Source organism: Carica papaya, chromosome 7 (assembly GCF_054855325.1).
Source record: "Carica papaya isolate Zhongbai chromosome 7, ASM5485532v1, whole genome shotgun sequence".
Classification (NCBI taxonomy): domain Eukaryota; kingdom Viridiplantae; phylum Streptophyta; class Magnoliopsida; order Brassicales; family Caricaceae; genus Carica; species Carica papaya.
Genome location: NC_142315.1, coordinates 12,233,952 through 12,252,956, shown reverse-complemented (window position 1 = coordinate 12,252,956; position 19,005 = coordinate 12,233,952). Strand labels below are relative to the sequence as shown.

The 19,005-nt window shown below is 35.2% G+C and overlaps 4 protein-coding genes and 1 pseudogene across 8 annotated transcripts in view; 2 read left to right on the top strand and 3 right to left on the bottom strand.

Moving 5' to 3' along the window:
- The window catches only part of LOC110817652 (uncharacterized), an 85,771-nt gene that overhangs the window by 20,742 nt on the left and 46,024 nt on the right, over nt 1-19,005 (top strand). The window lies entirely within an intron of this gene.
- Nucleotides 224-6,317, bottom strand: LOC110817677 (beta-galactosidase 7). 2 transcript variants are annotated; one of them, XM_022046312.2, is made up of 16 exons: nt 5,714-6,317; nt 5,118-5,206; nt 4,835-5,043; nt 4,679-4,745; nt 4,496-4,588; nt 3,145-3,288; nt 2,946-3,034; nt 2,713-2,818; nt 2,541-2,628; nt 2,330-2,448; nt 2,045-2,206; nt 1,761-1,951; nt 1,574-1,677; nt 1,368-1,477; nt 1,046-1,270; nt 224-915 (listed from the first exon to the last, which is right to left on the bottom strand). In XM_022046312.2, the coding sequence occupies exons 1-16, from the start codon at nt 5,835-5,837 to the stop codon at nt 313-315; spliced, it is 2,523 nt and encodes an 840-aa protein (XP_021902004.2). In that variant the 5' UTR covers nt 5,838-6,317; the 3' UTR covers nt 224-312. The 2 variants fall into 2 exon arrangements, with proteins under 2 accessions (XP_021902004.2, XP_021902005.2); XM_022046313.2 differs by lacking the exon at nt 5,118-5,206 and having other exon boundaries at nt 5,714-6,316.
- On the top strand, nt 6,654-9,144 carry LOC110817672 (pentatricopeptide repeat-containing protein At2g29760, chloroplastic pseudogene; annotated as a pseudogene).
- Nucleotides 9,546-12,157, bottom strand: LOC110817673 (Acyl-CoA N-acyltransferases (NAT) superfamily protein). Of its 4 annotated transcripts, none has more exons than XR_002540240.2 (9): nt 11,821-12,155; nt 11,439-11,649; nt 11,276-11,328; nt 10,861-10,897; nt 10,684-10,749; nt 10,364-10,468; nt 10,118-10,271; nt 9,946-10,033; nt 9,546-9,844 (listed from the first exon to the last, which is right to left on the bottom strand). XR_002540240.2 is itself a non-coding variant. In XM_022046307.2 (9 exons), exons 1-9 carry the CDS (start codon nt 11,922-11,924, stop codon nt 9,779-9,781), a joined length of 888 nt encoding a protein of 295 aa, XP_021901999.1. In that variant the 5' UTR covers nt 11,925-12,157; the 3' UTR covers nt 9,546-9,778. The 4 variants fall into 4 exon arrangements, 2 of the variants coding, with proteins under 2 accessions (XP_021901999.1, XP_021902001.1); XM_022046307.2 differs by having other exon boundaries at nt 10,114-10,271; nt 11,821-12,157; XM_022046309.2 differs by having other exon boundaries at nt 9,946-10,022.
- LOC110817696 (Putative membrane lipoprotein) lies at nt 17,779-18,777 on the bottom strand. Its single transcript, XM_022046334.2, has one exon. The coding sequence runs from the start codon at nt 18,705-18,707 to the stop codon at nt 18,069-18,071; it is 639 nt and encodes a 212-aa protein (XP_021902026.1). The 5' UTR covers nt 18,708-18,777; the 3' UTR covers nt 17,779-18,068.

Below are 19,005 nucleotides of genomic sequence, written 5' to 3'. Positions count from 1 at the left end.
AATGGCTTGGTTAAGAACCAATCACTTACCCTTTTAGGGTTTTTATAAACTTTCTATAATAATTTAGTGTTAACTGACTTTAAAGTCCGGTAATATATGATCATTTGATTTTAAAAAGTTCAAACTGAATTTTCTTAAAATCTTTTATTTAGTTATGGAATGTATATTCTTAACTAAATTACTTAAAAAAGAAAATATCAAAATTAGAAAAAAAGAAAAAAAGTACGATAAAGAGCTACCCTAATGAACTTATAATAAACTAAGTTAAAAGAAACAATAAAAGTAATTAAGAAATACTAAATTGCTAGCTTTCTAACAAGAAACTTCAACTGCAAGTCTATTGATAGGTGCATCGAAACAGTTAGGCGATCCAAACACGTCCTGAGAAACTTTAAAAGAACAAGACTCCTTTCCAACACACTGATCTTCAACAATGGAAACAACATCTTTATCACTGTCACAACTAGTCTTCTCAAATGCTCCACAAACTCCTTGTGGGTTCCCCAAACTTGCAAACCGAACTCCAGAAATTGGCCGGCCATGGCACGACAATTCAACTGTGTTACCCTCAGATACAGTTGCACAAGCTGAACCAACCACAACGGGCTGAAAATCTACCTGTGAAGGATTCCCGCCAAACTCTTCAAACAAGACAATTGTGTTTACATCTTCATTGAGGAATGAACGAGGCACGTGATAGTATCTTTGAGTTGGTTGTCCGCAGTTAGACACACACTTGTCCCCATTGTATGAACCACGATAATCACAAACAGCATCGCTGCAACCTTGTTCATCGGCAATGAAGCTTGGCCAGTATCGTCCAATGCTGTGTCCATTGATCCAAGCTTCGCCTTTGCCCAGTCCTAGTAAATCTACAACTACTGGGTCTGTTCCCAAAGGTGCCTTGAAGGAAGCCTGATGATGATCGTAATACAATTGTATATATATATTTGAATTACATATATGACGATAAAAACAACAGAATAGAATATAATCATTTATAATAAAGGAACAAAATAAAATATAACTAGTTTTTTATAATTACCTTGTACCAAGTCAAATTTCTGTTGACAGGAACATTGTCCATTGACCATTTGACTCTTTTGCAATCTGGGTTGAAAAGTTGATTGTCCAGGCCATTCAAACCAATCTTGTAACTCCACTTGTTAGAAGACAAATCTTTGATAATTGTTTCGTCCCCCTTATGACCAACAATTTCAACTGGACCCGGGACTCCAGCTTGTGTCAAATCGAACATTGGACCATAATTCTACTCACATAATTTACATATATACACTAATAAATCAATTTAATCCCACAAATTACAAAATTAGTATTAATTAACCAACCCAATTAATATTTAGTACCTGCAAACCAACAGTTGCACTAAGGATAACAATCTTATTATGCCCAGGAGATAATTTAACCTCCTTCTCAAACACATGGTTGAATATGTTATATTTGGCCCATTGAGAACCTGCAAAATCAAAATTAATTCAATCAACACATACATTGTACAATTTTACGTCTGCAGAAATTTAATAATGTAGCCAAGATTGATAATTTAATTTACCAATATATTTTCCATTAACATATGAGTGAAGAATTTGGCCACTTCCATGGACACGAAGCGTCATGTTGTCGCTCCACATTGCATCATCTTTCCCAAGATTCACACTATTTAAAACCACCCAAAAATTTATAGGTGATGAAATTGTAAATAACTAGAAACTTATCAAAGCAGATAGAGATATACGTACCTTGTCATGTACCACAAATAGTCACTGGCATCACTGGCCATTTCTTTTTGATCAACAATTCGGTTAGCAACAATTTGGCCCTTGCCTCGAACAATAGTATCATGAGTGAACTCAGGCCTCCACATCCATTCAAGGATACTAGAATTTGCTTCATTTGGTTTTTTAATCATCACAGATGTTTGAGTGTTCACCTGAAATTCATATAATTTAATTATATTTTCACCCAAAAATTGTATATTTAAAAAATAAAAGTAATTCTCTTTCTGAAAAAGAAACATAATTACCCTTGCAGTATTAAAGGCTACGGTTTTACAGTCGGGAAGAATACTAACAGACCATGCAGGAATAACATAATCAGCATCTTGGAAGTTGATTGTTGCATCGCTAGTTTCATTTGCATTTCCCAAAAAGCAACTTGAAGCCTCATCGGTGGCATAAATAGTGGCCTGTATAATATTTACATATTTTATAACTTATTACTTTGTAAAACAATAAGTTCTTTTATTAAGTAAATAATCAACTTATTTGATTTTTTTGGGCAAAATCTTTTTCTTCCAAAGGGAACTTACGGCGACAGAGGATCCAAAATCCAGAGTGGAGATGTTCCCGTAAGTCAGAGTTTTCTCCATTGACTTCAACACAGAATGAAGTTGTTTCAAGTGGCCCCACTTAGGTTGGTTCAAGTTACCTATTATGAAATAATTAATATTAAACCCAATTAAGGTGAAAAAATACGTCAGAATATATGAATGATACAAAAGGTAAAAGAAAAAAAATTACCATATTCATCAAGAGGTGCATTGTAATCGTATGAAGTAGTGATGTATGGACCGCCCGCAGTTCTACCAAAATTGGTACCACCATGATACTAAAAACAATCATTAAAAATGATTTGATGTTAGCTTATACCATGCAACAAATAAGTAAAATGAAACTAAAGGAATAAACTAACCATGTAATAATTTTGAAATGTTCCACCCCTCTGGAAAAATCTTGCAACAGAATAGGCAAGATCCTCAGTGGTCCTGTAAGGGTCTTTCCCACCCCAACTTTTAAACCTGATAAATCACCCTCAATTTAAATAAATAAATAAATTTAAAGTATCTATTTTTAAGGGATTAATGTTTAAGAACTCGACTCTCCTACCTCCAACTTGTATAAATTTAACCAAAAAAAGACACTTACCATCCTGTCCAGTTCTCAGTCCACATTTTAGGGCTGGTAGGATTCTTTGGAGTGTATGAATCACAATAAAAGCCATTGCATGTCTCAATCTGTTAATTAATAATCAAATTATAATTTTGTAGTCATTAATAAATTTATAAATACAACGGATATATATATACACAGATAGGGAAAGAGAAATTAAACATAAATAAGCTACCATTGGCTGTGGAGCATCAGTTTGCTGGCACATTAACCATGGAACTCCAATGTGAAGGGAGTCGGCCATATTTGCACACCAGTTAATGTAAGCTTTGCCAGCATCTCCATAAGAAGACATCACATTCCCATACTCATTCTCAATCTGAAAACAAGATATTAATATTATCAATAACACAGGCGCAAATAAGTATTGGCTTTGTGCAAACTGTCCTGGACAAAGATAATCTGATTGTATCATTTTGTTTCAGTGAGGCTAGTGTTTTGGAAAAAGTAGTCAAAGTGATCCCACTAGACAGAGGGCAGCATGTTCAGCTTAAACAGATGTCAAAGAGCCAAGGTTTGCTTGGCAAGGTCAACCATGTGGTATTGGCACTGTTTTACTTGATGATGATGGGATCCTGCATGAATTTCCTGGAGCATCCAGAGGTTTGAAAGCTGATCATGGAGAAACAGAGAGAGTTTCAAAATGGCTTGGTTAAGAGCCAAGGTGGACCAGAGAAGGGCTCAGCCAATTCACGAGGAATAATACCAGGTGTTCGTGCTGATGGAGAAACAAGAATTGGTTTCTTTGGTTTGCCTTGGATTATGAGGAGAAGATCCTGCAGATTTCAAAGCAGGACAGACGTGGGAGTCAGAGAGTGGGTGAGATGAGAGAGACTCCAAATGGTTGGAAGTCCATTGGGGCATGCAGCATTGGCATTGTCCATGAAGGAGATGATTGGGATGGAACCACTTTTTTGGATTTTGTGGGAAGCCACTTCCCATCTAGAAAGAGATGGACAATGCCAGGATTATAGTCGGGCAGAAGGTCAGGATTAAAGTCTAAGTGAAGCAGCCAAGATTTGGGTGGTTAGGCCATAGTCATGGAAGTATTGTACCATGACTGCTATTGACACAGATGGAAAACTCAGAATAAGAATAGACCCGGGGCAGACTCTAAAACTTGGTAAGTATGTTGTTTCCACTGCTTGAAGTGACACTGATTTGTTTGAAGGTTTTATTTCATGCTGATAAACAGAGAGATGGATACAGAGCATGGGAAAGGCTAATTTGCATGCCTTGCTGTTAAATTATAGGAAGTACAAGGATCCCCAAAAATTAATAACTTCAGGCCACTTGATTCTCATAGATGAGTGTAGCTTTTTAGGTTGTTTGAGGTATGTATTTGGTGCTTTATATTTACCTTTCTACAAACTGAGCAAACAACTTTATAGCACTCAAGAAGCGGGCGTTTGCTTCTTTTTGAAAAAAAAAAATCAACAATAAAAAATTTTTGGTACCCTAAAAAGGAAAAACAGAGGAGAGAGTGTGTGTGAGTAACAGAAAAATTTGTGTATATATTTGCATACCTGGGCTAGAATTATAGGTCCTCCTTGTGATGCAAACAGCTTCTCTTTTCTGAGCATATCAACTATCAGGGTTGTAAAGTTCTGCATCTCATTCTGAGAAATTTGTAAAAGAAAAAAATTAGAATTAATTGACTAATATGAAACTTATATGATGTAACTAAACCAATTAGATTACAAATTTACCATATACACATTGTTTGCAGTTCGAAACTCAATTCCAGGCATGTTATGCAACCAAACTGGAAATCCTCTGTTACAGCAACAAGCAATTAACCTAAACTATGCCATATATTCAATAAATAAATAAATTGAAATGGTAGTAAGTTAAAAAGAAGATACCCATAATTCCATTCAGCACAAACATAAGGACCAATTCGGACAACTGAATAAAGTCCTTCCTGTTGAATGGTTTTGATAAATCTCACTATATCAAGATTGCCAGTGAAGTCATATTGACGACGTTGGGGTTCATGAACATTCCAAAACACGTATGTCTCAATGGCATCTAATCCACCTTCTTTTGCTTTTTTAATTAAATCTGGCCACATCTATGGTACAAATATCATTAGGTTAGTCTACAAACACTACATCAGTAGAACAAACAAAAAAAAACATTACTCACCTGTGAAGTGCTACGCGGATAATGAATCGATCCAGATAACAAAATCTTACGGTGGCCATCAATTGTGATGGCTCTTTCATCATGAGCAACTTGAATGCCATTAACACAAACAATCAAGTAAAGGAAAAGTAAACACAAATTTACAAGACGTGACATATTTGATGTTTACAACAAAAACTACTATGAATCTGATCTTGGTTCTACTAACCTAAAACCCTTGCTATTTATAGGAAATTTTAGAAAATAAATTCCAGATAAAAACAAATTCAACCTTTTAAGTAGATCTATCCAACTCAATATCTTTGTGAGTACATTATCCCATAACTGAATTTATCTGTTATTTGAACTTTTTATCCTATTTCTTTTGAGTAGTATAATACTAATCCACATCTGTCAATAATTTTAAATGTTCTTTTTTTCTTTATTATAATAATAAATAGATAGTTATATTCAACAACATATGGAGAGAGTTCTAATCATACTCATTATGCCAATCAAAATTATTACAAGACGAAGTAAAAATGGTAAAGCACGCAATTTGGATGATTGTGGACGAAAATCAAACAATTAAGAGAGAATATCGGCAATTTGCTTACCGCAAACTAAAGGAGGCCAGAGTTGATTGAGGCGATAAGAGAGCAGCAGAGGTGCGTATTCGCTGAAACGACGTCGATTAGGAGCAGATTGTTGGATTTCAGGTTCAACATCAAGGGTTTCCATTAGAGCGCTCACAGCTCAGCCAGGTTCTGGTCGTGAGTGAATGACATTAGATGTGAGGATTTTGTGGAAGCTGCTGCTGCTGCTGCTGCTGCTGAGCATCTTCTTGCATCACCGGCAACCCCATCAGTCTTCATTTGATAGTATCCAACCAGTAATCGACTTTGTACTACAGGTTTTGCAGGTTCAAACACTTGTGCGACTGCTTCTCGCATTGTTGGCATCACAATGGATAGCTACGGCGAATCCTCCTGTGCTTGGTCCACCTAGGTTACAGAGATAAATCCTCTTCGACTGGAAGCTACAGGTATTCTTTTTGCTCTTCAAAAGAGGCTAAAAGATACGCACATTTCCTCTTCTCAACGCTTCTTGTCGATGGGCAATTTTTGAAAGATGCAGAGTTACAACTTACATGGGCGCTAACCCATTTGGATCGCATGGTCAATCAACCACTACTCAAGTGGGCTTTGGGTTATCCTCCAGATTGCACTTGTTTCATACTTGTACATAACTTATATACATTAACAACAATAAATATTACATATATTATTTTCAAATAATTTTCTTAATATAAAAATAAATTCAAAATAATGCTCAATTTTCTAAATATTTTCTAATCACAAAATTCATTAGAAAATAATTTAAAAAAGAAAAAAAAAGATGAAATTTTTATATTTTTAACGTATTATTACTAATAAAAAATTATTTTGCTAATTAAAAAAATAAAATTTAAAGGACTAACACATGTTTCAAAGAATCTATCTATTTACATATAATTTAATTTCTTCTTAATTTTAAGCATATCTTTTTAGGGACTTAAGTATAAGATACATGACAGAGTAATTCACCCTTAAAAAAAAAAACAGTGGCCTCAAAACCATATTCGTATTTCAAAACAAAACAAAGCCAATGGAGAGAAATCTGAACATATGACAAATTCATGCCAGCCAATACTACTCGTACGCTTCTGCTAAGACTCAATCATGTTAACTTTACCGCCTCCTTTCCCTTCCAAGCAAACTATCGTTCTCTCCATTTCAACAACCTTCTGAATTCTTGCTCTTCTCTAACGCAACTTAAATGGATCCATGCTCTCATCCTAGTAAATGGGATCCATCAAAGCATTTCTCTTTCCACCAAGCTCATCACCGTGGCTTGCGCGCTAGGCCCGACCATGGGCTATGCACGCAAGCTGTTCGACCGAATGCCTGAACCAGATGTCTTCGCTTGGAATATTTTGATCAGGGGTTATGCTGATTTGGGACCTTGTACTGAGGCCCTAGTTCTCTACAGAGATATGCACCGAGCGAGATTGCTTCCTGATAACTATACGTTCACTTTTGTTCTCAGGTCTTCTGCTCTGCTATCGGCCTTGCGGGAAGGGAAAGAAGCGCATTGTAATATTATTAAAAACGGGCTTGATTCTGATGTGTTTGTGCAGAGCTCCTTGCTCTCAATGTATGCACAATGTGGGGAGACTTCGAGCATGGAGATTGTGTTTTATGAGATGGGTGTAAGGAACATAGTGTCTTGGACTGCTGTGGTAGCGGGTTATGTACAAAATGGATTTTGTGAACAAGGGTTGCGCGCTTTTAAAGACATGGTGGCTTCAGGGACTCAACCAAACGCAGTTACCTTGGTTAGTATTCTTCCAGCTTGTGCTAGTTTGAAGTTTTTTAATCTTGGGAAGCTGATTCATAGTTATGGATTTAAACTAGGCGTGGACTCAAACATTTCTGTAGGAAATGCTCTGATTGCGTTATATGGCAAGGGTGGTCATTTGGATGTGGCTAGATCTATGTTTGATAGGACAGTTGGGACGCGGAACCTGGTGTCCTGGAATGCAATGATTGCAGCTTATGAACAAAATAATGCTGGAAGTGATGCAATAAAGCTCTTCAGGAGGATGCAATGTGAGAAGGTAGAATATGATTATGTAACATTAGTTAGTGTAATTTCAGCTTGTGCTAATCTTGGAGCTCTCAAGACTGGGAAATGGATACATGAGCTTGTTAAAAGAAAAGGTTTTGAAAGCAACATTTCAATAACTAATGCACTCATTAATATGTATGCAAAATGTGGAAATATCGACTGGGCCAAGAATGTTTTCGAGAGATTGCATCACAGAAGTGTTGTGTCCTGGACTTCATTGATAGGGGCCTGTGCATCTCATGGCCATGGAGTTGAAGCCCTCAATCTCTTCTCAAAAATGCAAGAAGATGGAATTAGACCAAATATATTCACTTTCACTGCTCTATTAAATGCTTGTAGGCATTCAGGTCTGGTAGAAGAAGGAAAAAAGCATTTTGAGAGTATCATAAAGGATTACGCAATATTGCCTGGTGTTGAGCAATGTGCTTGTATGGTTGATCTTCTTGGTCGAGCCGGTCGTTTGATGGAAGCCTATGAATTTATTGAAAGAATGCCAATTGAGCCAGATGCAAATGTTTGGGGAGCTTTACTTGGGGCTTGCAGAATCCATGGCAATGTTGAGCTTGCTGAGCTAGTGGCAGACAAGCTGTTCCAGTTGGAGCCTCAAACTGTCGCATTTTATGTCCTTATGTCAAATATCTATGCTGAAGCTGGTAGATGGGAAGATGCTGCAAGATTGAAAAACCTAATGAGGGAAAGGGAGGTAAGGAAAATCCCTGGGCAGAGTTCTGTTGAAGTGAATAGGAAATTCTATAGTTTCCTTTCTAGATCGAGATTGAGATACTCGGTCAGTTAGACTTATCATCTTGTAGACTGCAACAGGAAAAGGCCAATTCATTTGTTTAAGGTCTCCAATAACTCTCAGAAGGACAATAGAAGTTCCTCTCGGGAGCAAGCGCTCATAAACCATTACACTACTGCACTGTGAACAAATATTTATTCAAGGTTACAGTCAACCAAGCCTCCAGCGTGAATATCTAGATTCGAACTAGCAAATATGCTGTATATATATGCTTGTTGTTGTAAAGTATTTAAATCTAGCTCCAAATTCCTGGAAGTCATTACTTTATTCTTGATAAGGTAGCTCCCTTGTTCCAGGACTAATAACACTTCTCCCCGTCCAGAGTGTGATTGAAAGTCTCAAATATGGCCATGATTTCTTCTTCGTTCAGAGCAAACAGATATCTGTGTGTTTTAGAAGCAGAGCTGCGTACTCCTTGCATTGTACAAACAAATTTTTTGTAAGATTTTTATAAGTCTCCCCTAACCATATTACATTTCAGTCATTTGGGATAATCTTGTACACTTTTTTAAAGCTAATCATTGTCTTGGCATGAAGTTCAATTAAGAACTGTATAAAGTCAAATTCTTGTTATAACTTCTAATTTGAATAACTTATTAAAGATGCACTTGATTATTATTCCATTTATATTTATTAATTATGACTTTGTTATTCTTGTTTGAATTCATGGTGGCAAGACTTGTGTGTACTCTTGATCACGTTTGTTTAAGCAACAATCTCGTCCCTGCTTCACAAGTCTCATTCTTTCTGCAGCAATACTTCTTTTTTCTGGTTGCCTCCAGACATCAAGATATTCTAGCTAAGATTTTTGATATCACTGTCATTGATCTGATCAGTGACGAGGCAAAATAGTAAAAAGCTTGATTCAGTTGTCCTATGTTCTTTAGCTTGTTCTAACAGCAAGTTGAACAGAATTTATTTGAGGTAACAGTGAAGACTAGCAGTAACGCTATGCTGGTTCACAGGTGCGAAAAGGCTGCTGATAAATATTGCCCTTCATTACGTACAGAAACATTTGTGCCCGACACCGTAGTAGCTTACAATCTATCTGACTTTCCCATATACACACAAAAGGAAAAGTATCCAAGAAATATGTTGAACACTCATCCCACATACACGCAAAAGGTAAAATATCCAAGAATTTGTGTTGAACACTTTCCCATATACACACACAAGGAAAAGTATCTAAGAAATTTTGTTGAATAAGCTGTTATGCCTTGAAACAAAGCAAGTACGTCTGCTCTTCTCCCTGCTGAGAGTGCGCCATACTGATCATCTGATGGAGAAAGCAAAGATTACATCATCCCTTCACTGATACTAATTGAGCACCTCAAAACCACTCCAGAGCAAGAATGAGATGACTAAGAAAGAAATTACCTCAAAACCAATTATTTTATACAGTTCTTGTGCTGGTATGTTGTTTTTATCTACATGCACATACACTTGTTTAATTCCTGCAGCGCCACTGGCAGATCAAAATATAAACTACTTCGATAATTTTTATCTGTAGTCAAATATTGAGCTAAGGTGGAGGTACTTTCCCACCTACCTCGGGATTTGGCAGATTCAATGGCAAAATGTAACATACTGCTAGCAATACCCTGACGTCGAGCTGATTTTGCAACACAGAGATTTGCAACATATCCATATCGGTTTGGATCCGTTCTACTCACAGTACTGAAGGAAGGAACCTTCACCCGTTCCTGCAAAATGAATTAATCTTATTGCTGGATTGGAACATGAGATGGGTGGATGCACCAAGACTAAGACCAAGCTTAAACAGAATGTATTATACCCCAGGAAAGGTCTCTCCATGCAACAAATATCGGATGCTCAGATCAAGAGTTCCAACCACACTTTTGAGTACACTGCACTTTACATTCCTCTCTTTCTTCTTCACCTGATAAATCAATATCAGAATTTATCAGAACCTTCACACTGACATATATACATGCACACATGTAACTGATGATACTCCTGTTCCCTCTGTTCTTTACCACCAGAGCGAAAGGAAGCTTAGACTAACTCTACTGACCAAGTCCTACAAAAAAAGACAGATCCGACAGATTCAAACTCACACCAAATTGAATTCAAGATTTAACCAGAACATCATACCGTGACAATGCACATACACTTCTGCCCATGTAGCCCTTTGCATCTTCTTTTGATGGCGTTGAATTCCTTCAGAACAAAAGAAATGCTTAAGATCTTCATGCATGTTGAGTTTTTGCATTACTGATTCATTTACCAAGAAAATATCAAAAGAAAAACAAGGGGGAACGATCCTGCTACCTGCTCTGCAAATTTCCTTTTGTAGTTATCAACATATCTGTGTTTATCAGGGATAGTATTAATCAGTGGCAATTAACTTTTCCACTCACATCATTTAATATGTTTTAGTTTGCATAATAAAGGTTGCACATTAGCAGAGGAGTGTCTTTTGAAAACTTTTGACAGAATTTGAATACGGTACATTGCGTTTTGATCGAAAATTCAATTGGGAATCATCTCCATAGGACTAAGTTGACTTTTGGAATTGAAAATTGATAACACTCTTTCCAAAAACCCCGCATTTTTTAACATAATGAGTTGAGCTCTAATCAGGAGGCTCACTCCTCTGCAAATGTGCTCCTCGCTGCACCTACATAACGAGGTTTTTTCCATTTTCAGATTGAACTAATTACCAAACAATTAGAATAAAATGTACCTTTCATTTCTTCGATCCTCCCAGTGACTTTCTGCTCGCAGCCATGCCGCTGTCTATCACAAAACCAATAGCAAAGCCACCGGCAAAACGAATTATTCGTCAAAACAATAAGACATGCATTAGGGTAGAACATCGGTGATTTACATGACAATGGATGCCCTACCCAATATTCTTCATCGAGCACAGCCTCTCGTGCCACAAACCGTCCAAATTCAATCCTTGGGCTTTGATTGACCTCGTCCTCCGCTAGCTGAAGTCGGTCAAACTTCAGACGAGACAAATCTAATGTTTGAGGTTCAGGAATCGAGGAGCGGGTAAGTTGTAGTGATAGCTCCTCAGTTTTCCTTGTATTGGAAGACTTTGAATCCATTATCCTGTTATTGTTCAAAAAGATTCCATCAATCTTATCGAACCAATTTTAAATCAATAAAACGGGTAACCATCTCCTATATAAGAACTAAATCTGACCCCTATATTATGCGAATGCGGCAAATGGAAAACCTGAATTTAATCGAAAAGCTTTAGAGAGAAAGAGAGTGACTCACATTGTCCAGGAGGCGGAAATTGTGGGGATTTTGTGGCGGTTAGTACGTGATCGATTAGCAGAGAATGTCAACAACTGAGTTCTGTGGATCGAAATGGTAGACATGAGTGGTTTCGGATTGATGCGAACCAGATAAAATTTCTGCTTGCACAGTTAAACAAGAAAGAGAGCAGTTTCCCCAATGAGAAAGAAGAATGATTATCTGAAGCATTCAAAGCGGAGAGAGTAAGTTTAATTCGCAGAGAGGATTGGAGAAAGGGGGAAAGAGAAGCCCCGCTCCTTTGCAGAGAAGCAAGGGGGTGGGGGGTATGGGTAACGGAGGAGGCAAGTGGTGGGCCGTCAATGCAGGATAAGGACAAATAGCGTGTAGAATTCATGGCTCACTATTAACTACCAACCGCACCAGGATCTTGCCACGTGGACTATCACCAGTTAAGATCATGACGTGGCAAAATCTGAGTTGGCCTTTGACCCTATCCTTTCTTTGGATGGATATTTTTTGACATGAGTTTTTGAACTTCCAAGAAAAATATTTTGGATTATGGTATGGGCAACTTGGAAGGAAGATATTTTGGTATGGCTAACATGATGGATTATCAGGTTTATTTTTATTTATAAAAAAAAAAGATTATGGAGGTTTGGATATTATTGTCAGAAAATCATGTGTTAAAAGGCATCGCTCTTTGTTTCCACCTCATGATACTAAATTATTATTTCATCCACATCCAAAAAAATATTTAAATAATTTATTTATGGTTGGATCATAATTGGATGTGGCACATGCACCAAGTACTTAGGGTTAACCGATGTAAAAGACAAAACAAAACAAAAATTATGTCTTTTCTTCTTTCTTTAAGCTTCCAAATACACATATTTACATCATTCTCCAAACAATGTTTCTCTATTTTTTTGTTTTTAAGTAAACATCTCTTTTGATTATTTAAGAATGTCGAAATGAATTCTATTGAACAATTCTTTCTTATTGTAAGATGTTTAGGCTACCTTACTTTTATTATTAAAGTGTTTGCTTCAAAAAATTATGCGTCACGAATTAAATTTATGTAATTATCATAGATAACATATAATAATTAGATTAGATTAGATAGTAAGGAGGATTCTAAAAAATCTTTTATTTTTTATTTTTTTTCAAAATTTAATATTAGTAATACATATTAAAATTAAAATTACACATGTATAAGACGTAGTACATGTGACAACGAAGTAAATACATTTAGTAACAAGATAAAGAACACGTAACAATCAAGTCAAGACTCTAATGATAAAGACATTAATTAATGTTAATCTTTAAAAATTAGAGTTAAATAATAAGTTACAATATTTTGTCTCATGAGGTAAAATTGTCATAACAATTATTAGCTTCCTTAATATTCTGAGAAATGTTATATATAGGTAGATAGGGTAAGAGATAGGGAGAGACTTCGAACTCCCTCGATGCTATTTACTCTCTATCTTTCATATCCAAAATTCTCGCTTACTCTTTAGTTTTGTCAACCTATCTGATTGTTGAATTAAGTGGAGTGTCGAACAGTTCTCTTTATGATAAAATATGAAAATAATTATTTGTTCATTTTGTAAGCTAAAATATGTAGATCAACTCATCGTCACTCTCATTTATCAACTAGGTTCTTATTTTTCAACCTTTACTCTCATCTATTTGTTGTCTCTCATTAGTTGATTATTACTCTTATCTGTCAACATTTTTTTTATATTATATAATACATCAATTTTAGCTTCATCAAATGGATGTTAATTAATTTTATTTGAATTCTCTCAAAATAAATGAGAAATTTTTATTATTAAAAGTGATGTGATTTTTCCATATGTTCATCGTGACATTTTTTATTCTTATAACTCTTGGCATAAGTTAGTAAGATAAAATAGTTTTCAGGAAATTCTTTCTTGCATTATTTTCACAATACCGATTTATTTTTAAAATGATAAATTTTATTATCTAAAAGAGAGTGACTCACATTTTTTAGTGTCGGTAGTATCAGGTAGAGATCCAAGATTTATCTTTAGATTTTAGGAAAGTTTTCAATAAGTCATGGGAACTAAGTTATCTTTCAGTATAACATTTTATCTTCAAACAGATAATAAAAAAAGGAACAAATTCATACATTAAAAGAAATGCTTAGGGTTGTGTCTTGGATTTCGAGTGAAATGACCATATATCATTGAAAGAGTATGCCCACAATAACAACTATCAAACAAGTATTGACATGACCCCTTATAAAGCAATATATAGTCGACCTTATAGATCACCTATCTGTTAAGAAGAGATAGGTTAGATAGAAAATTAATCAGTTCAAATCTTGTAGATGAGACTATAGTGAAGATTTTCGAGATAAAAAAAAAAACATTCAGGAGACCTAAAGTAGACAAAAGAGTTATATGGATACTAGAAGAAGAGACTTCGAGTTTGAGGTAGGTGACCTTTTCTTTCTTAAAATTACACCACTCAATAGCCTCACTAGGTTTAGAAATAAGGGATAATTAAACCCTCGTTCCATTGGACCTTTTAAGATTCTAGAGAGAATTGAGTCGTCTCCTTACAAATTAATATTGTCACCATAAATGTTTAAGGTTTACAATATCTTTCATATGTCAATGTTATAGAAGTACAACCATGATCCCTCGCACATTTTATCTCCTGAGTCTCTCCAATATAGGAGAATTTATCTTACGAAGAGATATCTATCTGAATCTTGGACCAAAAGAAGAATGTAATTTATGATAAAACAATCCCCTTTGTCAAAGTCCTATGACAGAATCACTTTCAGGACGAAGCTACATGAGAATTGGAATTAGACTTTCAACCTAAATATCCCCACTCATTCGATGTGTTATAGCAATTTAGAGGACCAAATTTTCTTTTAAGGGGGAAAGAATTTTAATATCTAGGATTTAAAAATGATTTAATTTCACCATTTAATGAAGAATATATCTAATTTAAATGCATTTTAAAATAAATAGATTAGTTAAAATTAAAATTTGAATTTACCAAAAATGTGAAAAATAATTAAAATAATTAATTTAGGACTTTTTGAAATAAAACGTCGAAGTCAATTCCAGTTTATAATTAAAAAGGACTGATTTGAAAGGATTCTAGGTGATGATGGTTCATTCTACAATTTTGGGAAAAGCAAGCCATGTTGGATAGCTGACTCAACGATACGACAATCAGATCACGCCGCGTGATAGCCACATCAACGGATGCTCCACGCGTGGCCACCACGTTGGCAATCAGAACGGCTTTGATTCCATCACGAATAATTCCAACAGTCTGTGTGATGGATGGCCTAAATCTGCTAAGAGGAGTGATCTCACGGTTAGGAATTTCTAGCGAGGCAAAATTCTAGAATTGCCCTTGATAACCCCCGATCAGATTACCCTTCTCGTGCTATGTCAACTCGATCGGACGATGGAGATTTTTGGGCAGGAGTATTTAAGGTCCTTTCAAATGACTCCCCAAAACCCTAGCCAATCAAGGGACGTCGGAGAAGGGAGAGCGGAGACTGAAGGAGAGTAGTAAATGACGGAGCAACAGTGGTAGCATTGTACCAGAGACCTAAATCGACTACGATAAATGCCATTTTCTCCTTTTTTTCTCTACTCTTCCTTTTTTACAATTATTTTTAATTGTTATTTAATAGTGAATCCAAAAAAATCGCAAGCTGAGAGAGAAGGGGCGTGTGTCTGCAATCGGGAGCCGAGTCCAATTCGAGTAAGTATGTTTCCCCTTCCTCCCTCTATTACTTCCCTTTCGTTTCCCTACCAGTGTGACAATGATTCCATTTTAGCAAAAAAAATGGGTGAAACTCGAGAGTGAGAAGGCCAGTCGTAACCGGTGGCTATGAGAGACAACATCATCTTCCTCTGATTTGAAGTAAGGATATTCTAACCATCATCTATGACAGTTTACCTAAGTCCTAAGTTTAAGATGTCTAATTGGTTTTCTATTTTACATAATAAAAATATATATTTCATGCAGGTGCCGATGGAGAATAATAAAATTGATTTGGTGCAATCTATGTGCCTTTTGATCTCATGTGCATCTTTTTTTATTTAGTTCCATTTGTTATAAGATCTATGTACTATTGCTAGTTGAGGATGTTTATTGATTTTATTTATGTTATTCGCCATTAGATCTGTATTTTAATAAACATGTATATGTGCTGGGGAAATAATGTTATGTTATGGTGTGTGTGTGCATGTATATATGTTTTGAGTCATATGTATACATGTATGAAGTGTACGTGAAGTTCGTATACAAATAGAATGTTTAAATAAATGTACATGGCGATGCACACGCATGTGGGTTGGTAGTCAAATGTGATGATTATGTGTGGTGAACCCTACTATGAATACGACAAATATTTATAGCTCACCTAGGTTAAGGGGTGAGGATGACCGATGATTATGACACCGATATAGGTTGAGGTATGGGGATAATCGATATTTAAGGTGCTTAATTAGGTTGAGGGGTGAGGACAATTGATATTTATGACGTTCACCTGGCTTAAGGGTTAAGGACGTTAGATTGTTTGTTACGAAAATATTTCGAGTATCCATACGTAGAAGGGATCCTTATTGATCATTAACAATATTGGTAAAAAAAAGAGCATCACGCAATGAAATATAAAAATAAATAGAATTTTTAACTCCTAAATGAAATAGGAATGTGATTGATTTGATATGTGTACTGTAAATTAATTGTGTATGAACGTGATATAATCTGATAATATTCGTGAAAAAGAATGAACTTATCTAAAGATGAATGTGAAATAATCGAATGACACTTGTGAAGGAAATGAAGTTAGCTAAACGTGAATTTGATTTGATTTGTTGTGAAGTGAAACAATTAAATAGTTTTCTAAGTCAAACAAAGAAATTGATTTCATTAAAATAAATATCTCATCGACTGTTTTACTGTTTTCTATAACACTTCGATAAGTTATTACGTTGTCTAATTTTTATATCATTACTGAGCTAGTGTAGCTCAAATTTTTGTATCATTACTGAGTTAGTATAGCTCACTCAATTCATCATTTAATCTTTTTCATATCATGATATTTATGACTATACTCTTGAATAATTAGATATTTGCTAGGAGACCATTCCATTTCATTTTACTTATTTTAAATAATATTTAATAGTATTTATTTTTTTTAGAATAAATATTTATTTTAAGGCTTAAACACAACCCGTAGATATCAGATATTTAATATTAAGTATGCAAAGGACGTACGTTAACAAATCTTTGAATATTTGTTGCACGAGATATTTTCATGAATTATTTGTCATTATATATAGTGGAGTGGGATCAGAACTCCAAATGGGAGTTTGGATTGTTACAGGTTAGTTTTTTATTACTTATTTTTAACCTAATTAGTTATTACTCTCATTTTTTTTAAGAGGAACTGAATAAAATAAACAACAAAAATAATATATTAGAAAAAATGAGCCAGCAACAAAAATAGTACTTTACCAATGTACTTTTTATAACTTGAATTTATGTTTTTGCTTTCATCTAAAAAATCTTATTGATTAGTACTTACCAATGTGCTTAAAATTATTTTGACATATTAAAAATAAGTGTTATAAAATAATTCCTAAAATAAACTTATTAGAGAGCTTCAAGAGAGTGTATTATTATTAATAAAAATATTTTTTATTTTTTATTTTACAATGAGTTAAATAATAAATTTGGTAAAAATAAAAATTAATTTTTTTTAATAATTAAAAATTACTCATATTTTTTACTTTTTATTTTGCGATAAGTTAAATTAAAAGTTGAAATTTTTTTAATAATTAAAAATTACTAATTTAAACATTCTCTGTTAATTTGGTAGGCAGAAAAGGAACATTTTTTTGTCTATATTAACATAGAGACAATTTAATTGGACAAAAATACTAAGATTATTCAATCAAACAACAATTTAAAATAATATTACATAATATTTTGGTACGATTAATGACATATTTACAGATATTAGAAGGAACACAAAAATTAAAGAAGCATAAGGTGATCGATCCACTTCACCCGTTTAAAACACACATTACACATCAAGTGGCCACCAAAATAGTGACCCCAAAGATCCAATTAAAGCTCACTCGGATGGTAAATGACACTTTTTTTTTTTTTTTTTTGAAGTTGATTACATATGTGTATGTATATATATATATATATATATATATATATAGATACATGATATAGATATAAAGAAGTCATCCTTCAAAGTCAGTTTTGACCCACCGCACATACTTGCTCCTCATTTTCTCAATCTCGTCTAACTCCTTGGCTTTGACCTCTGCAATCTTAGCTGCATTTGCCAGCGATTCCTCCTGCACTCTCGCAATCCTCCTACTCCTCTTCCTCGCCGACGCCTCTTTCTCCGCCTCCAGTCCCTCGTACTCTCTCACCCAACAATTATGCACCACGCACGTCAACACCAACACCACCAGTTGCATCACCACCATCGCCATGAACACCCCACACTCCAATCTCACCAACACCTTCGCCTCTTTCGGATCTCTCGGCGAGTTCAGCATGCTCAGGCTTGATTTCTCTCGTGTAAACAGCGCCAAGATGGCCAGCAACTGCCCGATTACGGAGGCGAGGAGGAGTGAAACGTGGGTTATGAAGCAGAATTGGGCAAGCTGGGAAAACAAACCCACGAAAGAGGAAAGAAGAGAGATGCAGGAGACCATTAGAAACGCCAAACCCAGTGAAGTTGGGGGCATTTTGACGAGAATGATGGGGGCAAGAGAGAGTGCAGAGAGAGAGAAGAGGATGAGATTCATGCAAGAGAGAAGAACATTAGGGAAGGAACAAGAACTTCTGAGATTGGAGGCTGAGGCTGCCATTTTTGTTCTGCTTTGTGTTGAGGTTATGAATGGAAAATTTTGAACTTAAAAATAGCAATTGGGAATTTGGCCGTTAAAGGGGCCACAACGGCTAGAATGCAGAGGCCCCATCAATCATTTCCTTCTTTTCCCCCCCACTTGCTTTCAAATTGACGAGTAAAATCTTGCATAACTGGAACTTTTCACAATTCATTCAGGATGTAAAAATAAGATAATTTGATAAATTATCTTTTTAGATTTTGCTACATATAGTGTTGAATAAATTATTTAAAATTATGTTATAATTAATTTTTTTTAT